This window comes from Rhinolophus hipposideros (assembly GCF_964194185.1).
Source record: "Rhinolophus hipposideros genome assembly, chromosome: 11".
Classification (NCBI taxonomy): domain Eukaryota; kingdom Metazoa; phylum Chordata; class Mammalia; order Chiroptera; family Rhinolophidae; genus Rhinolophus; species Rhinolophus hipposideros.
In genome coordinates this window covers 494437-515019 of record NC_138057.1, presented here as the reverse complement: position 1 = coordinate 515019, position 20583 = coordinate 494437, and the positions used below count along the sequence as shown (strand labels likewise).

General features: G+C 43.4%; 2 protein-coding genes across 4 annotated transcripts in view; one reads left to right on the top strand and one right to left on the bottom strand.

Moving 5' to 3' along the window:
• Positions 1-13991, bottom strand: part of CENPP (centromere protein P) — a 237788-nt gene extending 223797 nt beyond the window's left edge. Inside the window, exon 1 of the mRNA XM_081065631.1 lies at positions 13580-13991. Within this exon, the coding sequence (XP_080921757.1) occupies positions 13580-13686 (107 nt within the window). The 5' untranslated portion in view covers positions 13687-13991. The remainder of the gene's footprint in view (positions 1-13579) is intronic.
• A 68-nt stretch (positions 13992-14059) lies between these two features.
• NOL8 (nucleolar protein 8) overlaps positions 14060-20583 on the top strand; it is a 29301-nt gene continuing 22777 nt past the window's right edge. For 2 of the 3 annotated variants that reach the window (XR_013994398.1, XM_081065620.1), the window contains exons 1-5: positions 14060-14342; positions 15301-15510; positions 16064-16126; positions 17707-17785; positions 19216-19351. Coding sequence is in view for 2 of the 3 variants with exons in the window: in XM_081065620.1 (XP_080921746.1) it covers positions 15372-15510; positions 16064-16126; positions 17707-17785; positions 19216-19351 (417 nt within the window). In the remaining variant the exon portion in view is untranslated. The remainder of the gene's footprint in view (positions 14343-15300; positions 15511-16063; positions 16127-17706; positions 17786-19215; positions 19352-20583) is intronic. The other variant, XM_081065621.1, reaches the window with a different exon arrangement.

Below are 20583 nucleotides of genomic sequence, written 5' to 3'. Positions count from 1 at the left end.
CTAAGTGGATCTACTGCCATACTTTCTGCTCCCTCACAAAGCTATCCTTCCTTTTCTATTCCTACATCGCATTAATCTATGCTCTTATGACCTTATACTATGTCTCTAAGGAACAACCTAACTGTATTCTTCACAGGGGAAGTCCAAAACTTATACAAAGTTGGTTGTAATTTTTAAAATTTGTTTTAATGTTAATTTGAAATATTAATGTAAGTATGAGGTATTATTAAAAGCTACAGTGGGCCCAGCCCGGGGGCCCAGGCGGTTAGAGCTCCATGCTCCTAACTCCGAAGGCTGCCGGTTCGATCCCCACATGGGCCAGTGGGCTCTCAGCCACAAGGTTGCCGGTTCAATTCCTCAAGTCCCACAAGGGATGGTGGGCAGCGCCCCCTACAAGTAAGACTGAACACGGGGCACCTTGAGCTGAGCTGCCGCTGAGCTCCTGGATGGCTCAGTTGGTTGGAGCACGTCCTCTCAACCACGAGGTTGCCGGTTGGACTCCTCGAGTCCTGCAAGGGATGGTGGGCTGCGCCCCCTGCAACTAGCAACGGCAACTGGACCTGGAGCTGAGCTGCGCCCTCCACAACTAAGACTGAAAGGACAACAACTTGACTTAGAAAAAAGTCCTGGAAGTACACAATGTTCCCCAATAAAGTCCTGTACGCCTCCCCCCCCCCAAAAAAAAAGCTACGGTGAATGTTTAAATTTTAAAAAATTTATTATAGTAAAATACACATTGCCATTAATACCTCTCAAAATACTCCCCCTCGCTTCAAACACACTTATCCCATCACTCTTGCCACTGTCTGAAGCAGTTCAGGAAGTCCTCTTTTGTGTCTTTAGTTGTGCTGTCGTGGCTGCCTTGTTGTCCTGAATCAGTTCAAAACGTTTACCTTTCATGGTCATTTTGACTTTAGGGAAGAGCTAGAAGTTGCTCAGTGCCTGATCTGGTGAATAAGGTGGATCAGGACACACCGTAATGTTTTTATTTGGCAGAAACTGCCATACCAGAAGCAATATGTGACACGGAGCCTTTCGTTGTGATCACATAATACAGTGAATGCTGCCGCCGAGTGCCATCCAACAGAAAGGCAGGGATCTTCAATACGGGAAGTGGCGCGTCGAACCTTAGCAACAGTGTGTGACAAGTTTCACCTGGTTTGGTGCTGTCAGTCAGTTGTGAGCTACGGTTGAGAGAAGGTGTGTTTTAAAGTGTGCCATAAATCATCCTCCATCGTGACAACGCTCCATGTCACACATCGCTTCTTGGTTAGGCAATTTCTGTCCAATAAAAACATTATGGTGTGTCCCCATTCACCTTATTCACTGGATCTGGCACTGTGCGACTTCTGGCTCTTCCCCAAAGTCAAAATGATTCAGGACATTGAGGCGGCCATGACAGCACAACTAAAGACTCATGAAAGCGGACTCCTAGAACTGCTTCAGACAGTGGCCAGAACAAGGGGATAAGTGTGTTCGAAGTGAGGGGGTGTTTTGAAGTGGATTAAGGGCAATGTGTTCTCTACTGTAATAATTTTTTATTTAAATATTAACCGTATTGTTTGATCACAATTCATGTATTCTGAGACTACCATATGCTCCTTTGTATTTGCCATCATGATTGATAAAAAGAAAAAGTTACTTTAAATATAGAAAGTTAATGAAAAAAGGAGAGATGGAATCTTCACATATAAATGATTAGTTCCTGCCCAGTGAACAGCAAATAATATCATCACTAACTATGAATGAAATGCTAAGGTATTTCCAAAAGAGCAAAGTGATAAGAGAACTAAGTCATCACATTAAAGGACAGACATGCAGAACTCAAAAAAAACAAAAAACAGAAACAAAACAAAACAAGAACCCCTGTGGCAGGGAAAGGGGAGAACGGGGAGTTATTGTTTAATGGGTACAAAGTTTTACTTTGGGGCACCTAAAAAGTCCTAGAGAAGGGTAGTGGTGACGGTGTACGGCAATGTGCAAGGACTTAGTGCCACCGGACTCCACATTAAAGAGGCCAAATGGTAAATTTTATGTTACGCATATTTTACCCCATGAAAGACAACCTGCATATTCTCATTCATAGCAGTGATTTACTTTAAGCAAAATACCATTGGTCCAAGTTCAATTAATGATGTTAGTTTGAATGATTCGGGCTTATGAATTTTATTGGTTTTGTAGTTTTATTATTTATAAATTTGTCTTACTAGCATAAATTATTTTTAGTCAAAAGTAGAGGTTCACAAGCAACTTGTCACTTTTAAAACCAATCTACATGAGACTTGAATTTTAAAGTCAATGAGCTAGCATTCTGGGACGATGGAATACAAAGCACCAGGTATCCATCTCCCCACCTAGATAACAATTGCACTGGCAGAATCTGTATGATATAACTTTTTGGAACTCTGGAATCTCCTGAAGGCTTGCAACTTCCAAGGGAAAGCTTGGACATAAATTGTGGTGAATTCTGGCTCTTAGCACAGTAGCAGCTCCCTCACATAGCTATCCTGGCTTCTTATGACTTATGTTTTTTTCCTGACCCTTCCTTGGGCATGCACAGTCACCTTCTTATTTTTTTCCATATAGTCAGTTGTTTTGAATGTCCTAGTCTTTACTGTCTGGTTCCTGGAAGGATATAAAACCAAAAATGATGAAGGAAAAAGAGCTATAGCTTTTCAAATCGAGAAGTCACTTCAGCTGGAGAGGAGGGGCTTGCAACACTGTGGAAGGTGCAACAATAATGGCTGCACATCATGCATGGTGTCAGACGGGGTCTCTGGTCCCGCTCCCCGCATAAGAACACAGGACATGGCTAGGCCAAAAAGGAACACCCACGGAGCCATAGGTAGGGGAGTCACACCACTATATTCTCGCTGGCGGCGGGGTTGGAGACACAGGAAGCAGGAGCCACATGATCCGCAATCCGCCGTCTGCTTCTCTGCCAACCAACCTCACTTCCTAGCTGCAATCCGCCCTACTGACTGCAATCCGCTCTTGCTAGCTCAGCCACCATCTTCTTGCTAGCCCCCAATTCTCTCTGCTAGCGTAGCCACAGCAGTTATATTAGTGGCCAACGGCTCACTGGTTACAGCTGATGGCCAACTAGCCACAGCTGATGGCCATCCAGTCAGTTGATGTTCATTTACTACCTGAGCCAGCACCTTTCCACGTGAGGCCGAGAGCCTGGAAACTGCGCTCCTGGCTCTGTCCCCACACTGCCTTTCTCTTTGACTGCACCTCTGTAATCAGAAGCAGCACCTGGAGTAAATACTCAGTATTTTGGGGGACTGAGTCCTTTTGTTTCACCCTGTCGTCCCTAAGCTCTGCAAATTGCTCCAGGACTATGTGCATGCCTGCCTCCCATGTGGTTGGAATTGGGACTCCCTGCACGACAAATGGCTCAGCAAGCAGGGTCTCCCCCACACGACAAATGGAGCAGCGAACAGGGTACGGTGCCCGCCAAAACGTACCGAAGCATGGTGGAGCAGTTTGTGCGTGTAAAAGTGCAGTTTGAGAAGGCCCGAGAGGAGTTGCGCCGGGAATGGGAGGCGTGGTCTGCCTGGGAGACGCGAGCCTCCAGATGGTACACCTCCCTCCTGGCCATAGAAGGCGTCACCTTCCTTTTAGTAATGTGCTGCTACTGTAGGCTCCATGGGTTGCACACATCTTGCACTGAGGCCTCCACCCAACTGGACACCTGGCCCGACGAGCAGGATTCCGACCAGGTAGGAATGGAGTCTGACTCTGGGCAGGATGACATGTACCCCCCCCCACAGTGTGTGCTGTCCGGTGACCACTGTTCTCAGGAGTTGGACCCCCAAGGAGGGGGGAAGGACATGGACGGCTCTCCGGCCAGCGTGGAGAGGGCCCTGCAGGTTCTAGCTGAGCAGTTGCTGGAGGAGGCGAAGGGGACAGCCGGCCGTGTGGGCTGCACGTTCCTCACGGCCTTGAGTCTCAACACGGAAAATGAGCCTAATGAAATAGCCCAGTGCCGGACCAGGTGTCCCAGTTGGAGGTGCTGGAAGCTCGGGCTGCCTGTTAGAAGAGGGGCCTCAAGGTGGAGACTCTGAGGCTGAGGAATCGAGTGGAGACAGTGTAGCTCCCACCCCCAAGCCCGGCCAATCTTGAAACAAAAGTTAAAGCATGAGCAACCTGTGGGCCCCGGGGGCATTGCTGCAGGCAACCCAGCTGTGACTGAGTTCACAACCTACACCCCTTACATTCCCGCTGAGTTGCAGGAGCTGGGGAGGCAAGAGAGCCCTGAGAGCCAGTCTCGGCTTGGCTATTATGTTTATGGGATGAGAGGGCAGACAACATTCTCTGCTCTCCAGGCGAGATGGAAAAGCTAGCCTTCATGACAGTGCTTCCGTCCCTGCGACAAAGGTTACAGAACTGCCAGGGCAACCACTCTCTAATGCAGTGGCTCACTGCTGCGGTACGCACAGTATGGGGACAGGCTGGCGAGCTGCCAGACACTGTGAGTCAATGGCGGTCATATACAGAACTTACTCAAATTACCCGTGAAATGGGTATGAGAAACGCTATTTTTAACCTTAACATGCAGGGGCCGGATGACGAGCTTTTTACAGCCAACATGAGAGATCTGGTTTTGGATACTGCACCTGCGAGTGCTTTTGGATCCTTGGTTGCTATTCTTACATCTTATGTAGGGCGACAGATCCGTGAAGTTACAACTGCCATGGCCACCCTAGGGGATGTTGAAAGTCTGAGGCGAAGGAAGTTAAGACAGGAGGTCCGCGCAGTTGATACCTGGAAGCCCAAAACAAAAGTAAAGGGGCAAGGTCGCGGGCCTCAGAGAGTAACACGCGCACAGATGTGACATGATCTCATGACAGCAGGGGTCGATGTGGAGAAAACAGACCGACAACCCAATGCACTCTTGTTGGAACTTAGGAAACAGTTGCGTCCAGAACAGCAATTCCGGAGAAGCCTAAAGGAGAAGTCTGGGAAAGCGCAACCCGTGTCCCTCCGGGACTTCATGCGGCCGCTTGAGGCGGACTCCTTTCAGCTTGATTAGGGGTGGGGCCAAGGTACCCGGTCAGAGGGGACGAGCAGGGACTGGAGGCCCCACGTGGAAGTGTCCATACATTGGTCCCCTTCTAATGTGCAGAGGGTTTGGGCCCTAGTTGACACTGGCGCAGACTGCAGTCTCGTTTATGAAAACCCAGAACTGTTCCCAGGACCAGCAATCTGCATTGATGGCTACGGGGGAAAGACTGTGACTGTGAAAGCTGTTTCCTTACCACTGGGTATAGGAAGGCTTCCCCCTCGTACCTACAAGGTTTATGTCTCCCCTGTTCTGGAGTATGTTCTAGGGGTGGACGTGCTACATGGCCTCAGCTTACAGACGTCGGTAGGAGAGTTCCGTCTCCGGATCCGGGTGGTGAAAGCGGTGACACGCGGGCATGCTCACCACCCTCCTCAAGTGTTGCCACAGCCCTGCCACGTGGTTGCAGTGCGACAGTACCGCCTGCCAGGAGGGCAGGAGGAGATTGGTTGTACAATATTGGAATTGGAGAAGGCACATATTCTAAGGCCGACGCACAGTCCCTCTAACTCCCCAGTATGGCTTGTCAAGATGGGACCTGGCGAATGACTGTGGACTACAGGGAGTTAAATAAAGTGATGCCACCTTTGCACAAAGCAGTAGCTTCAATTCACAATTTGATGGATCGTCTGACTGTCCGCTTGGGAACATATCACTATGTAGTAGAATTGCGCAATGCTTTTTTCTATGCTTGTCGCTAGATTGTGAGGCAAGACCCTGGAGGGGTGGAGTGTGGAGACAGAATCCCAGAGAGCAGTTTCCAGGCTCTCAGCCTTGAGTGGGGAGGTGCTGGCTCGGGTAGTAAATGACCGTCAACTGTGATTGGTTGGCCATCATCAGCTGGTGATGGGCATTTCTGTCTCCTCCCTCTACATGGAGCCTTGGTGTGATAGCCAGGGAAGAAGTGTTTCTTTGCTATTTTCCTATTGAACCTATGATCATAAGCCCCACTGGCCCAGAGCCAGAAATTTAGGAAATGAGGAACAAAAATGCTTAAGGGCATATAAAAAAACAAATAGCAATTCTACAACAATAGTTGGGGTTCCAGTTCAAGATGGACACATAAGAAGATCCTGAACTTACCTCCTCCCACTAATACACTAAATACCCACCTTCATATGGAACAATTTCCTCTGAAACTCAAAAACTAGCTAAGCAATTCCTATACATTGAATAAATGATATATATTTTTAAAATGCGTATCAAAACGGATTAGAACAGCACAATCCCACTATAAACACCACCCCAGGCATCAAGAGGGAACTAACAACCCTGAGCTGTTCCCTAAGGAGCAAAGGTTTGAACACCATAGCACCCTGACTTTTAGGACCAGCATGTGAGAGATGAGTCCCCAAAACAACTAACAACTAAAAGCCAACGGGGCTTATGTCCATGAGACCCACACGGCTGCAGTCAACTGAGAAACAGTTCTCATCAGGCTCACAAACGCAGACTCACCCACCCCAGGACCCACACAGAGGCAGCCAACAGCAAAGCAGCCAGTCTTTCCGAGAAAGAGGCCTGTTCTGTTATCTTAGTGCTTCAGCCCAAAGGGCATACTTCTAACTTAACACACATCCAGGGCCACCTGAAATAATCTCCAAGGACAAAGGCTGGTGGACACCAACTTCACACTCTGCTGCTTTGACTCAAATCACCAATATCTCCTGGAAAGACGCTTGTGCACTCGTCTGGCACCCCAATTTTTGTGGCTGCCACCAGGGAACACCTCCGGATCGCCTGGCTCTGGTAGCTAGAACTTATAATCACAAGTCCCGCAGAACTGTAACAAATGGAGAAACAGTTATTTACTAACTACCTGCCCCAGGCACAGCACAGAGCCAGCCGAATGAAGCACACTTCAGTCTTTCTGTGACAGAGAGGCTTATTAGCTTACCTTCGTAGCTGAGGCCTGAGGATCAGGAAGTCATCAGTGTCTCCAAGAAAGGCTCTTGGGTACCTCTGGCACTCCAGCTGCTATGGGTGCCGCCCAGAGGACACATCCCATGAAACCTGGCTCTGGGCCAGTGGGGCTTATGATCACAGGTTCAATAGGAAAATAGCAAAGAAACACTTCTTACCTGGCTATCACACCAAAGCTCCATGTAGAGGGAGGAGACAGAAATGCCCATCACCCAGTCTCCCCTGAAAGAGGTATATTTGCATACTTTAACAGCTGCTGCTTGAGGGTCTCGTTTCCAAACAGCCTGAATGTAGGTGATGACTGAGATCTCCTTTGGGACACTGAAAAGTCTTGACATACCCTAACTACTGAGAGCCAGTAAGAACATAGTCTGCTTGGACAATCACAAAGGTTTGAGAGATAAGAAAACCAAGGGCAGCCTTGAACAATAAGGTTCAGCTCCTACAAGAGGCCACTGCTTTAAGACTGAAAGAGGCGGCTGCTTTATGTAATGCATAAAAACCAAAACAAAAAGTCAAGGAAAACGAAGAAACACAGGAATATGTCCCAAACAAAAGAGCAACATAAAACCTCAGGAAAAGACTTTAATGGAACAGAGATCTGTGATTCTCCTGATAGAGTTCAAAATAACAGTAAACAAAAATTTTAAAGTTCACCAAGCTCAGGAGAACAATGGATGGAGAAAGTGAGAATTTCAACAGAGTTAAAAAACATAACAAAGCATCAAATAGAAGTCAGAGCTGAAGACTACAATAACTGAACTGAAAAATTTGATACAGGGGTTCAACATCAGACTAAATAAAGAAGAATCAGTGAACTCAAAGACAGGGCAGTGGAAGTGATCTAGTCAGAGCAGCAAAAAGGAAAAGAATGAAAAAGAGTTAAGGAGCTTAAAAGACTTATGAGACAACAAATGGACCAATATTTTAATTATGGTGTCTCAGAAGGAGACGAGTGAAAGGGGCAGAAAATTTATGTGAAGACAAAATGACTAAAAATTTCCCTAATGTGGAGAAGAAAACTGACATCCAGATCCAGGAAGGCCAGACAGTACCAAACAAGAGGAACTCCAAGAGACACCAAGACACTTTATAATTAAAGTGTCAAAAGTTAAAAACGAGGAGAGAATTTTAAAAGCAGCAAGAGAAACTTGTTAGACGCAAGTAACCCCATAAGACTATGAGCAGATTATTCAGTAGAAACAATGCAGGCAAGAAGGGAGTGGCATGATATATTCAAACTACTGGAAGAAAAAAAAGTTTACAAAAAATTATATACCTACAACTTGGACAACCTAGAAGAAATGGAAAAATTCCTAGAAACATACAACTACCAAGATTGAATCATGAAGAAACAAAAAATCTGAATAGACTAATTACTAGTAAGAAGATTGAATCAATAATCAAAAACCTGCCTACAAACAAAAGTCCAGAACCGATGGCTTCAATGTTGAATTCTACCAAACATTTAAAGAAAAATACCAATCTTCTCACACTTCCAAAAACAGAAGAGGAGGGAACACAAAACCACACATGGACACTACAGAAATGAAAATTACAGGCCAATATGCCTGATGAATATAGATGCAAAAATTCTCAACAACACATTAGCAAACCCAATTCAACAATACATTAAAAGGATCATACACTATAATTAAGTGGATTTAGTCCATGAATGCAAGGATGAATAAAAATCTGCAAATCAAAATTGTATACCATATTAATAAAATGAAGGATAAAAATCATATGATCGTCCCAATAGATGCAGAAAAAGCATTATTAATAAAATTCAATGTCTATTTATGATAGAAACTCTCAACAAACTGGTTATAGAGGAAACATACTTCAACATAATAAAGGCCATATATGAAAAGCCGAGAGCTAACATCATACACAGTGGTGAAAAGCATACTCAGTGGTGAAAAGCTGAAAGCTTTTTCTCTGAGATCAGGAACAAGACAAGGATGCCCACTCTCACCAAGTTTATCCAACATGGTATTAGATCTCCAAGCAAGAGCAGAGAGACAAGAAAAAGAAATAAAAGGCATCCAAATTAGAAAGAAGTTAAATTATCTGCTTGCTATTGATATGATTTACATGTAAAAAACCCTAACAATTCCACACCCAAACATTCAAAAAATTGAATAAATGAATTGAGCAAAGTAGCCACACAAAAATTAGATGCATTTCTATACATCAACAACAATCTGAAAAGGAAATCACAAAAACAATTCCATCGAAACAATATTGTAAACAATAGCATCGAAAAGAATATAATACTTAGGAATTAACTTACCCTAGAAGATAAAAGACTTGTACAATGAAAACTATATCACTGAAAAGATATTAAAGATATAAATCGAAACACATCTCGTGTTCATGGATTGGAAGAGTCAATATTATTAAAATGTCAATATTACCCAAAGCAATCTACAGATTCAATGCAATCCCTTCTAAAATCCCAATGAAATTTTTTGCAGGAATAGAAAAGCCCATCCTAAAATTTATGTGGAACCTCAAGGGATCTCAATAGCCAAAACAATCTTGAAAACTAACAAAACTAGAAGACTCACACTTCCTGTTGCACACTTCCTCAAAGCTACAGTAAACAAAATAGTGTGGCAATGGCATATAGACATATAAAATAGACCAGATTGCTCAGAAATAAACCCTTGCATGTATGGTCAAATGATTTTTGACAAGTGTGCCAATACCATTCAATGGTGGTGGGAAAACTGGATATCCATATGCAAAAGAATGAAGTTGGATCCTTACCTAAAATCACGTATAAAAATTAACTTAAACTGGAAGAAAGGTCTAAATGTAAGACCTAAAACAATAAAAACTCTTGGGACAAAGTACAGGACAAAAATCTTTATAACATTGGATTTGGCAATGTTTTCTTGGATGTGAAAGCAAAGGCACAGTTAACAAAAGAAAAACTAAACAAATTGGACTGCATGGAAAAAAAGAAAACCATATCAAAAGACACTATCAACAGAGTAAACGGGCATCCCAAAGAATGGGAGAAAATAATTGCTAATCATATATGTGTTAAGATATTAATATCCAAAATATATAACAACTCCTAAAACTCAACAACAAAAAAGTCAAACAACCTGATTCAAAAATGGGCAAAGGATCTGAATAAGCATTTCTCCAAAGAAGACATACAAATGGCCAATAAGCACATGAAGAAATGTATAACATCACTAATCATTAGGCAAATGCAAAACAAAAACTACAGTGAGATAACCCAGAAAACAAAGTGTTGGTGAGGATGTGGAGAATCTGTAACCCTCGTGGACTATTGGTAGGGATGTAAAATGGTACAAACACTGTGAAAAACAGTATGGAATTCCTCAAAAAATTAAAAATAGAATTACCATAAGATCCAGCAATTCCACTTCTTGGTGCATATCCAAAAGAATCGAAAGCAGGGTCTCAGAGACATGTGTACACCCATATTCATACCAGCACCATTCACAACAGCTACAACATGGGAGCAACCCAAGCACCCATCCACAGATGAATGGGTCGGCAAAATATAATTGGATATTATTCAGCCTAAAAAAGGAAGGAAATTCTACTATATGCTATGACATGGATGAACTCTGAGGATATTAAGCTAAGTGTAACAAGCCAGTCACACAAAGACAAATATGTATGATGCCATTTATATGAGTTACCTAGGGAAGTTAAAGTCAGAAAAAGTAGAATGGTGGTTGCCAGAGGCTAAGAAGAGTGGGGAATAGGAAGTTTTTGTTTAGAGGGTATAGTTTCAGTTTCACAAGATGAAAAGAGTTATAGAGATGGATGGTGGTGATAACTGCACATTATGAATGTATGTAACATCACTGATCTGTACGCTTAAAAATGGTTAAGATGGCAAAACTTCTGGCATTTCACCACAATAAAAAAAAAAAGCAACTTGATACATAGGTCCCAATCTTCCTTCTCCTTCCTCCTTTCACCAAAGTGAAAAGAAACTTCACATTAAAACTACATTAGAACACCCAGAACTAACTTAATGTGTTCCACAATTTGGACTCTTGTGACTTTTCCAACTTGATCACTGAGGAGGCTCAGATTACCTTAATAGTCTACATACTATCTCGGGCTAATAATAACATCTTGTAGCCAGTAGAAAAATAATTTTTCCCCACAATATGATACAGCACTTCTCAAATTTTCAAAGGTGCATAAAATAGTGTGGTAGTCTTGATAAAGTGCAGATTCTGACTTAGTAGGTCAGGGTGAGGCTGAAATCTGTATTTCTATCCAATTCCCAAGAGATGCTAATGCTTCCACTCCGTGGAGCACCCCTGGAGTACCTGAGGAGGCACATATTTGTTCCCAGTCACCTGCTTCCCTCCCTCTCCTTTTTACCAGTCACTGCTTCCTGTACGTCAAGATCCCATCCAACATGCATGCAAACATTTTCTTTAGAACTCCTCCTCATTTTCTACCAAGTCTTGTCCAGTCAGCTCAGGAAAATCTCATTCTCTTAGCACCTATGTCAAATTAGTCTTGACTGAAAAAACGGAAGACAGTTTCTGCTTTCAAGCAGCCTGCAAGTCTGAGACAATATGTACATAACTGTTCTAGGCCCTTTTTCTCCTTCTTGTTCAGTTAAGCAGTTTCTGAGCTTTGAAGTTACTCTTGGGTTCTGTGTAGAACACCCCTGAAAGCTGTTAGAATGAGTTTCGTGTGAGCAAGTGACTCCAGATTGAATGAGCAAGAGTAACTCCATTTTGGACATGCGCAAAGAACTTAGCAGACAACGCCCAGGGGGCTGCCCAGTTGCCCTGGTAATTGGGTGTCCCCAATTACACCGCGAAGATCTGCTACTGAAGATATGATGTCAGGGTCACTGACTAGCTGCCCTGATAAGGTGATGTCAGGAAGGCACTCAGAACTGTGTAAGAACTAAGGACTCTTGCAGCTCAGAGAGCCAGTCCCAACTGAGAGGCCCATGCTGCTCCTCTGCTCCAAAAGCCTGCTTGTTCCATCAGACTCAGACTGAACCTCTGCCAGACCAACCTGCCGGACCAGCCGCCCTGCTCCCCCAGGACGCTGCTTCACCACAGTCCTGGGACTGGTTCGTTACCCTATTCTACCCGATTACTGGATTACTGTGCCTGCTTTACTGTGTGGTGCATTGGTGAGTGATGTCTGAGTAAAGAGCATACTGAAAGGCATTCAAGGTCTGGCGTGCTCTGTTCGTGGCTCGTGCCACGGCTACTGCGGAGGCCTCAGTCAGTGCCAGGTAGATCCTGGGGGTCTGAGATCTTGGGGGTTAGTCCCCCGGAATTGCAGGAAGAGACTGCAGCGCAGACTGAGAGCCTAGCAATCATTCTTGACGTGCTCCAATCCAGCTCTGACACTTTTTCTGAGAACTTGAGGAAGCAACTTAACTTCTCTGGGTCTCAGGTTCCTTAACTTTAAGACGGGGTTAACAATAGCACTGTCACATGGGGTGTCATGCAGGGTCTCAGCTCCCACTCCCCACATAAGAACGCAGGACATGGTGAGGCCAAAAAGGAACACCCACGGAGCGGAGCCACAGATAGGGGAGTCATAGCACTGTAGTCATGCTGGCGGCTGGGTTGGAGACACAGGAGGCAGGAGCCACACGATCCACAATCCACACTGTGCCCTTGCTAGCCCCCATTTCCCGCTAGCGTAGCCACAGCAGTTATATTAGTGGCCAATGCCCACTTGTAACAGCCGACAGCCAACTTGCCACAGCTGATGGCCATTCAATCACAGTTGATGGCCATTTACTACCTGAGCCAGCACCTTTCCACGTGAGGCCGAGAGCCTGGAAACTGTACTCCTGGCTCTGTCCTCACAAGCACCTACCTCAAAAGATTGTCATAGGCACTAAAAGAGATGCTGCACATAAAGACCTCTGCATCCAGATAGACTATTACTACGCAGTAACGAAGACGTTATTAAGATGCCATCACTGTGGCAGACAGCACTCTCCACTTATCCCTGCTTATTAGTGCATAATGGCTGTTTTCCTTTAGGCAGGGAGTTCCCCTACCCTCCGTACAGCGGTGCTTCCCCAGCTGCAGGCATTTGACAACCACCTGCCTGACGTTTAGAAAATTCTCCTGCAGACTGTATTAGCTATTTTTATTTACATCAACTTACTTTTTTACCTAAATTACTTCTCAAAGGAAATTGTATATCACTAGCATAAAGGAAAAATCATTATCACTTGCCATAGGTAACCCATAAAAACAAATACCATGAAAACAAACTTATTAAATCCCAACTAGATACAGCTCCCCATCAAAGACAAGCTAATTCAGGAGATGAGCAAGGCTTTCGCCTTGATAGTTACCCACAAGAGAAAGAGAACATAAAAGAAAACCACTTTCCCATGACTGCGATTGAATCTGTTCATACACGGCAAGGCGCTTGCAACCGGGCGGAGCGCGGACTCGTGTCGCGCCCAGTTACGAAACACGCGTTCCCACCCACGTTAAGTGCTTGGGAAATGTCTGCAGGGAGGTCCGGAGCGCCCACGGCCAGAGACCTTCGCTCGCCCCCCCCGGCCACAGGAGGGCCACGTACTGGACACTGGAGGCGTCTCCCCCGGGCGCCGGCGGCTCCTCATACGCCGGCCTCAAGGCCGCAATCTCGGCTTCCAGGGCGCGGACCTCCGCCAGCTCCGAGTCCATAGCGCGACGTTGACAGGGGGCGACCTGCTAGACGCGCGCCTCACCCAGCGCATCAAACCTCCCGCGCTCCAGGCGCGCACCATCCCAGGAGCTCCACGGAGGAGGCGAGGGAGTATACGCCACTCTCGTGAGTACAGCCCGAGCTCTCACATTATCCCGGGCTCGTTGCAGTCCCTGCGCACATTGCCACAGCTGTGCCCAGCAGTCACCACACTTCGAGAGAGTTCGTTCGCTTCAAACCGAAGCACAAGGGCACGGCCGTCCACCCCGCGCTGGTGAAGCTTTGGAACAACCCGGATTTGTACGTCACTGAAGAGGAGGTTCCAGGCTACAGGAAGGGGAGCGCCGTTATTTTTCTTCCTCCCTCACTTCCGGCGGCCTAGGCCAGGAGTGGATAAATGCAAGGCGATAACCTTAAGTATGAATTATGGAATTTTGTTTTCGGTCTTTTGAAGATGTTGAGGGCAGGGGGCGGAGGCATGGTGGCATCCGAGACAACGGGAAACGAAATAAAGAGCACTCGGGAACTGAATATGGTAACGGAACCTTAGGGGGATGGGTTGGAAATCGAGTAGGAAGGAAGAGAGATTGCGCCTGTTCGGACACATGACTAGAAGTTAGGGGCCTAAACGGTGCTGGATGTGGAAGAAGACTTGGTAAGGAGTGTGTTTGGGCGTGGGGAATGACCGAGCCCTTTGGTACACCCTTTCCCTTCTCGTCTTTGGGTCTTCAGGAGGAGGAAGGCGGGCGTCTGTAGGTTAGGGGCGGAGGAGTCTACCTGGAAGATGTAGGCCGTGGGTCACGCCCGAAACACGAGCCGTGCTTCGGGCTTCTGGGCACAGTTTTGGGGTCATGAATGGGAGGAGGCTGTCTGCTCTTGGGGAAGGACAGGGTGTGGGAGATGAGCGTCTGCCTGATACTAAGCTTGGATGGTCTCGTAATGGGCCTCAATCTTAGTACTTCCGGAAGAGTTTTCATGAGCCCCTTCTAAACCTTCCTAGTGCTAAAATTTATAGGTTCTGAAATTTGACTTGGTTTGTAATTCTGGCTTCACCACTAATTCTCTGAATGGCATTTGGAAAGTGACTTAGCCTCTCCTCACATAGTGAAAAACAAAACAAGTCTGTATTGGCTATGGTATCAGTTTCTCTCTTTGCCTGGACAGCGTTTTGCAGATGCTTCTCTTGTGACAAAGTATTGTAATTGCATTATTTGCTTTACGTCTCACGTGACTGAGGAGCTCCCAGATGGAGCTGTCTTTTTAACCTTTAGCATATTAACCTACCACATCTCATTTTTGTCAGCATTTGTTATAGTGAATAAATGAATGTATAAATGAATAAAGAAAAAACACCTAACAACGCGGATAAGTAAATGAGGAGGGGTGGACACCTATAATACTGTGCTCATTTGAGGGAAAGCATCTGCCTGTATATGTGTGTATGTTTGTGCAGAGGTGTTGTTCCAAGGTGTGTTCGTGGAGAAAGTAGATGTAGGACTTGACCAGAATCTCCAGGAATAAAATTTAGAAATAATAAATGAAAATTCAGGCAACCAATTTGGCATAGAAGTTTCAAGGAAAGGAGTTGGGTTCTTTGTTTGTTTGTTTTTTAGGTTTGAGACGAATGAAGGGAAAGAACTCTTCTCTGTAAAAAGAACATTTACTGAGTGTGTGCCCAGTCTTCATGAAAACCAACAGAGAAACAAAGCGCCTTTTTGTGGGTGGACTTGGCCAGAATGTTTCTGAGGCAGACCTACAAAATCAGTTCAGCAGATTTGGAGAAGTTTCTGATGTGGAGATCATCACTCGGAAAGATGACCAAGGTAAACTTATAGTCCTTTATGGGTAAAGGCAAATCTAACTCAGGTCAGTTATCACAAAATAAAGGAACCCACAGATGAATGTTAACCCTGAACACTAAAGTGATGTGCATTTCATTGTAGGAAGCTGTCTGATGTACGCCACCCCATGCCCTGGAAGTGTTACTTATGATGCGCAACTTGCGCAGAATTATATTTCTGAAATCAAAAAAATGCAAAATTCCAAAGCATCCAATTTCTGAAATGTAACTTTCAGTCTTCAGAGCTAACATTCTAATATTCATTAAATGCCCTATTAAGTAGAATATCACTAACTCATAATCAAAATGTTACCTTAACTGACCACTTGACATTTTTTTTGTTACTCATTTTCTTTTGGAATATTTTAATAATCATACTTAGAAAAAAGGAAATCCTCGTATCCAGTGAAAAATAAACAAGGTTTTTCTTTGAAAGAGTAAGTTTTCAAGAGTTCATCTTTTAAATTTAGAAACTTAATGATTTTTACATTGGTTTCTGGATAAAAATTTAAATAAATTTATTTATTTATTTTTAGGAAACCCACAGAAAGTCTTTGCATATGTCAACATCAGAGTAGCAGAAACAGACCTGAAAAAATGTAAGGTCATTTTGTTTTTTTTTAATACTGTTTGCCAATTTGTGTCACTGTGTAACTTGAAATACTTTATTCTAAATCTAAACCGTAACAGCCACTTTTACATCATCCAGAGAGACAACCATGATCAAGAGAATTCCAGTATCCTACAATTCAGCAGGTTTAGTTTTCATATCATTTGGCGTCAGCAAACCTGTGGTAACACATCGCTAATGGGTTTGTTCAAAAATGGTATTTTCAAATGTTTTGGACAAGAGACAAAACCTTCGTAGAAATTGTCTGTTACACATATTCCACTGGATATGTGTCCCCCTTCCCAATGTGTCCATTTCTTGGGTAGCTAATTTTCTTGTCATTAAATGCTGTTAGGAGAGGGCTGGCTTTAAAGTATGTCCTTATATGACCATGTTCTGGAAATAATGAAATCTGTCAATAAATTTAGTAAATCTGAGGGCAAACTGTAGTCTTTGTTGAAGAAGAAAGGGGAGATAATCCATACTGCCACTGATGCAGTAATGTATTCTAGTTATTTGGAGGCTGAAAAGTCAAGCGATACTGAAAAGGAAACATGCTAATAGAGAAAGAGGGCCGTCAGCCTTGCATTTCAATTGTAAAAAAAAGAAATTGATTTATTCTATTGTCCAGTGAGGAAACAGATATGACAAATAAATTGTAGTTAAGAACACACCAGCTCTGGCATGTGAACTGTGGAAAGTTATTTAAACTTCTAGGCCCCACTTTGCTTATTTGATGTATGACAAATATACCACTTGCACCATAATATTACTGCGAAGATTAAATTGAACAGTACCTTTCTGTTTAAAATAGTACCTACCAATGAAAACTTCTATCTGTTAGTGGTTATTATTAAGAAAGCTGGTAGCAGATACTGATAAACATCAACTACTGGGGCATAGCAGTTCAAACAGTTTAGTCACTTGCAGCTAATTTGTTTGGAAGTTGCACAGTGATAGCTAGTATTAAGTGATAAATAAAAGTGAGGTACTACGGGATTCCAAAGTGTCCTGGTTCCCTTAGAAAAATTACATTAATACTTTATAATTTTAGTGTGGGACGTAACAATGAAATGTTAAGGAAATATCAGTCATTCAGCAGAGGTTTCTGAAATTATTTTATAAATAAGTGACGAATTTTGCTTTATAGGTTATACCTTTGCTTCATTATACCATGTTTCCCCGAAAATAAGCCCTAGCCGGACCATCAGCTCTACTGCGTCTTTTGGAGCAAAAATTAATATAAGGCCGGGTCTTGTATTCGCTTCGGCAGTACATATACTAAAATTTTTGCCCCAAAAGACACATTAAAGCTGATGGTCCGGCTAGGTTTTACTTTCAGGGAAACATGGTAGCAACACAGGGAATATAAGGATTCTGATAAGTGATGAAGATGACACTGGGACCTAGGACTTCTCACTCCAGGTCTCAAGTTCTTCACTCTGTTTCCTCTGTATCTCCTTGTGATTAGCAAATTACTTTCTTTGGTACGAAATAGTTAGAAAAAGCACATGCTGAAATGTATTTTGGCATTGCCATGTACTTGGGTAATAATTCTTTACTTTACAGGTATGTCTGTTTTAAATAAAACAAAATGGAAAGGTGGAACACTACAAATTCAGCTAGCAAAAGAAAGTTTTTTGCACAGGTAAGATTTGCTATACGTGAATTTAAACACTATTTATTCATATTGTAAGTGGTTTCATATATTCACTTAATTTAAAACTGTTGAGTAATATAGTGTGGTATTAGCCAATTCAACATGACAAATCGAGCTAAAATGCCTCTCAGCTGTGACTCCTCACAACCCAAACCCACCAAAAAAAAAAATAATGCAGTGTATTTACATAATGTAATTTTTTTTGCCATAAAAATAGATGCCTATTTCATCTTTTTTGACACAATCTTTTGTGGTGATGCAGGTCTTTCCCCCTTTTCATATTGACTGTTTAGTACCATTTGGGAAAATAGCTATACTACAGTGTAGTTGGCCATCCCCCACTGATGAACATTTAGACTGTTTCCATGTCTTCATGATAATAGATGGCCCTTGAGGATGTCTTCTCCATTGTGCAAGATTTTCTCGAGTTGACGTCAGCAAGGGGGCGAGTGCTGTGTCATGGGGTTATATACATTTAGAAGTTTAATGGACACTACCAAATTGTTTGTGTTGTTTTTGACTATTAATGCTAGTATCATACAAAAGTATGAAAATAACAGGAAGTTCCTGTACGGTAAGCATAAGATTCATTAGGCAAGTGACTTAACAACAAAATGTTGTAACAACTATTAGAGCATTTTAAGACCCTAATGGTATTCTCAGGGAGGGAAGATTATGTAAGTTTGGGAACTTTCAAAACAGCATTTTAGGAATATACAGATGGAGCATCCAGGATCATTGATAAGATTGTTCTAGACCAAGACATTGGTACAAGGAAAAGTAAAATCTAAGGCAAGTGGCAAGCAGCCACTGGAGGCGTGTTTTGAGGGAGTGGTCTGGTGAGAAAGGTGAGGATCTGATTTTGTTCTTCAGTTGGGACCCTCTGAACAGGGTAGTCAGGAGACTTTCAGCAGCACTTGAGTGCCTACTGTGTGCAGGAACTGGGACCCCAGTCCAGAGAAGGGTGAGAACACAGTGCTACCGCCATGAGGTATCCACAGGTGTGCCTGAGGAGCAGAAATCTGACAGGCATTCTGGAAGATAGAGTGTAAAGGAGACAGACCAGAGGCAGAGAGGCCAGCGAGAATTGGTCAGCGCAGTTGTGCAGGCCTAAAGAAGGTGGTGGAGTTTGAATCAAAAGGTTGACATGGCACTGCATTTTCTTCATTATGAGTATAGAAATAGTCAAGACTTGGCAGATTGGGCTCTGAACACACCTCCTCCTCATGAGAAAAAATGAAGGCATCGAGAAGGGACAAAATGCCAAAAGCACACAAGTTGAAGGGGAAAGTTGAGAGATGCTAAATGACGACTGTAAAGTTAAACAGCATTATAGTGTTAAAAAGCAAAACAAAAGCATCGTTAATAATGTGGTTAGTTGTTTTAACTCTTGTATTTATATTTTCTCTTTGATTCAGATTGGCACAAGAGAGACAAGAGGCCAGAGCAAAGAAAGAAAAATCAACAATAGGCAACCCCAACTTGTTAGAAAAGATGGGAGTGGTGGATTTCCATGTGAAAGCTGTACCAGGGACAGAAGTACCAGGGCACAAAGTGAGTCTCCTCTGGCAGCCTGACTAGGCCAGGAACTGACTCCTAAGACCACGTGACCGGGCATCTTGTCTAAAGCAGTTGCTTTTTAACACAGATAGTGCTTTATGGTTTTTAAAGTGCATTTACAACTCTTGGGTAAGCACAGTTCACCCCATTTTACAGAGAGAGAAACCAAAATTCAAGTAGAGGTGGCTCTCCCAAGGGAAATAGGTGGTGAGGAAGTCAGGGAGTACCCAGGTTTGCCTTTTTAACATCTGGTGTTTTGTTTTGGTTTTTAATGAAGTTTATTGGGGTGACATTGGTTAATAACATTATATGTTTCAAGTGTGCATTTCTATTAATACATCATCTGTACATTGCATTATGTGCTTACCACCCAAAGTCTAGCTGCCTCCATTCCCATATTGGACCCCGTTTACCCTCTTCATCTTCCCCCCAACCCCCCTTACCCTTCGGTAGCCTTCATACTGTTTGTGTCTGTGAGTTCGTTTCTTTGTTTTGTTTGTTCATTTGTTGGCTTTCAGTTTTACATCCCAAATATGAGTGAAGTCGTATGGTTCTTGTCCTTTTCCATCTGACTTATTTCGCATAGCATGATAATCTCAAGATCTATCCATGTTGTGGCAAACGGCAGTATTTCATCTTTTCTCACGGCTTAGTAATATTTCCTCATATGTATGTACCACATTTGTATGCAGTTGTCCATCAAAGGACACTTAGGTTGTTACTATATCTTGGCTACCATGAATAATGCTGCAATGAACATAGTGGTAATTATATTTTTACCAACATATGTTTTCAAATTTTTGGGGTAGGTACCCAGAAAAGGGATTGTTGGGTCATAAGATACCTCTATTCATAATTTTTCGAGGAACCTCCATACTGTTTTCCACAGTGGCTGTACCAAATTACATTCCCACCAGTAGTGTATGAGGGTTCCTTTTCCACAGACTCTCCAACACTTGTTATTTCTTGTTGATAATAACCATTCTAACAGGTGTGGGGTGGTATCTCATTGTGGTTTTGATTTGCATATCCCTAATGCCATGCTTCCCCGAAATAAGACCTAGCCGGACAATCCGCTCTAATGCATCTTTTGGAGCAAACATTAATATATATATAAGACCTTACTCTAAGACCTTATAGTAAAATAAGACCGGGCCTTATGTAACATAAGACCCAGTCTTATATTAATTTTTGCTTCAAAACACGCGTTAGAGCTGGTTGTCCGA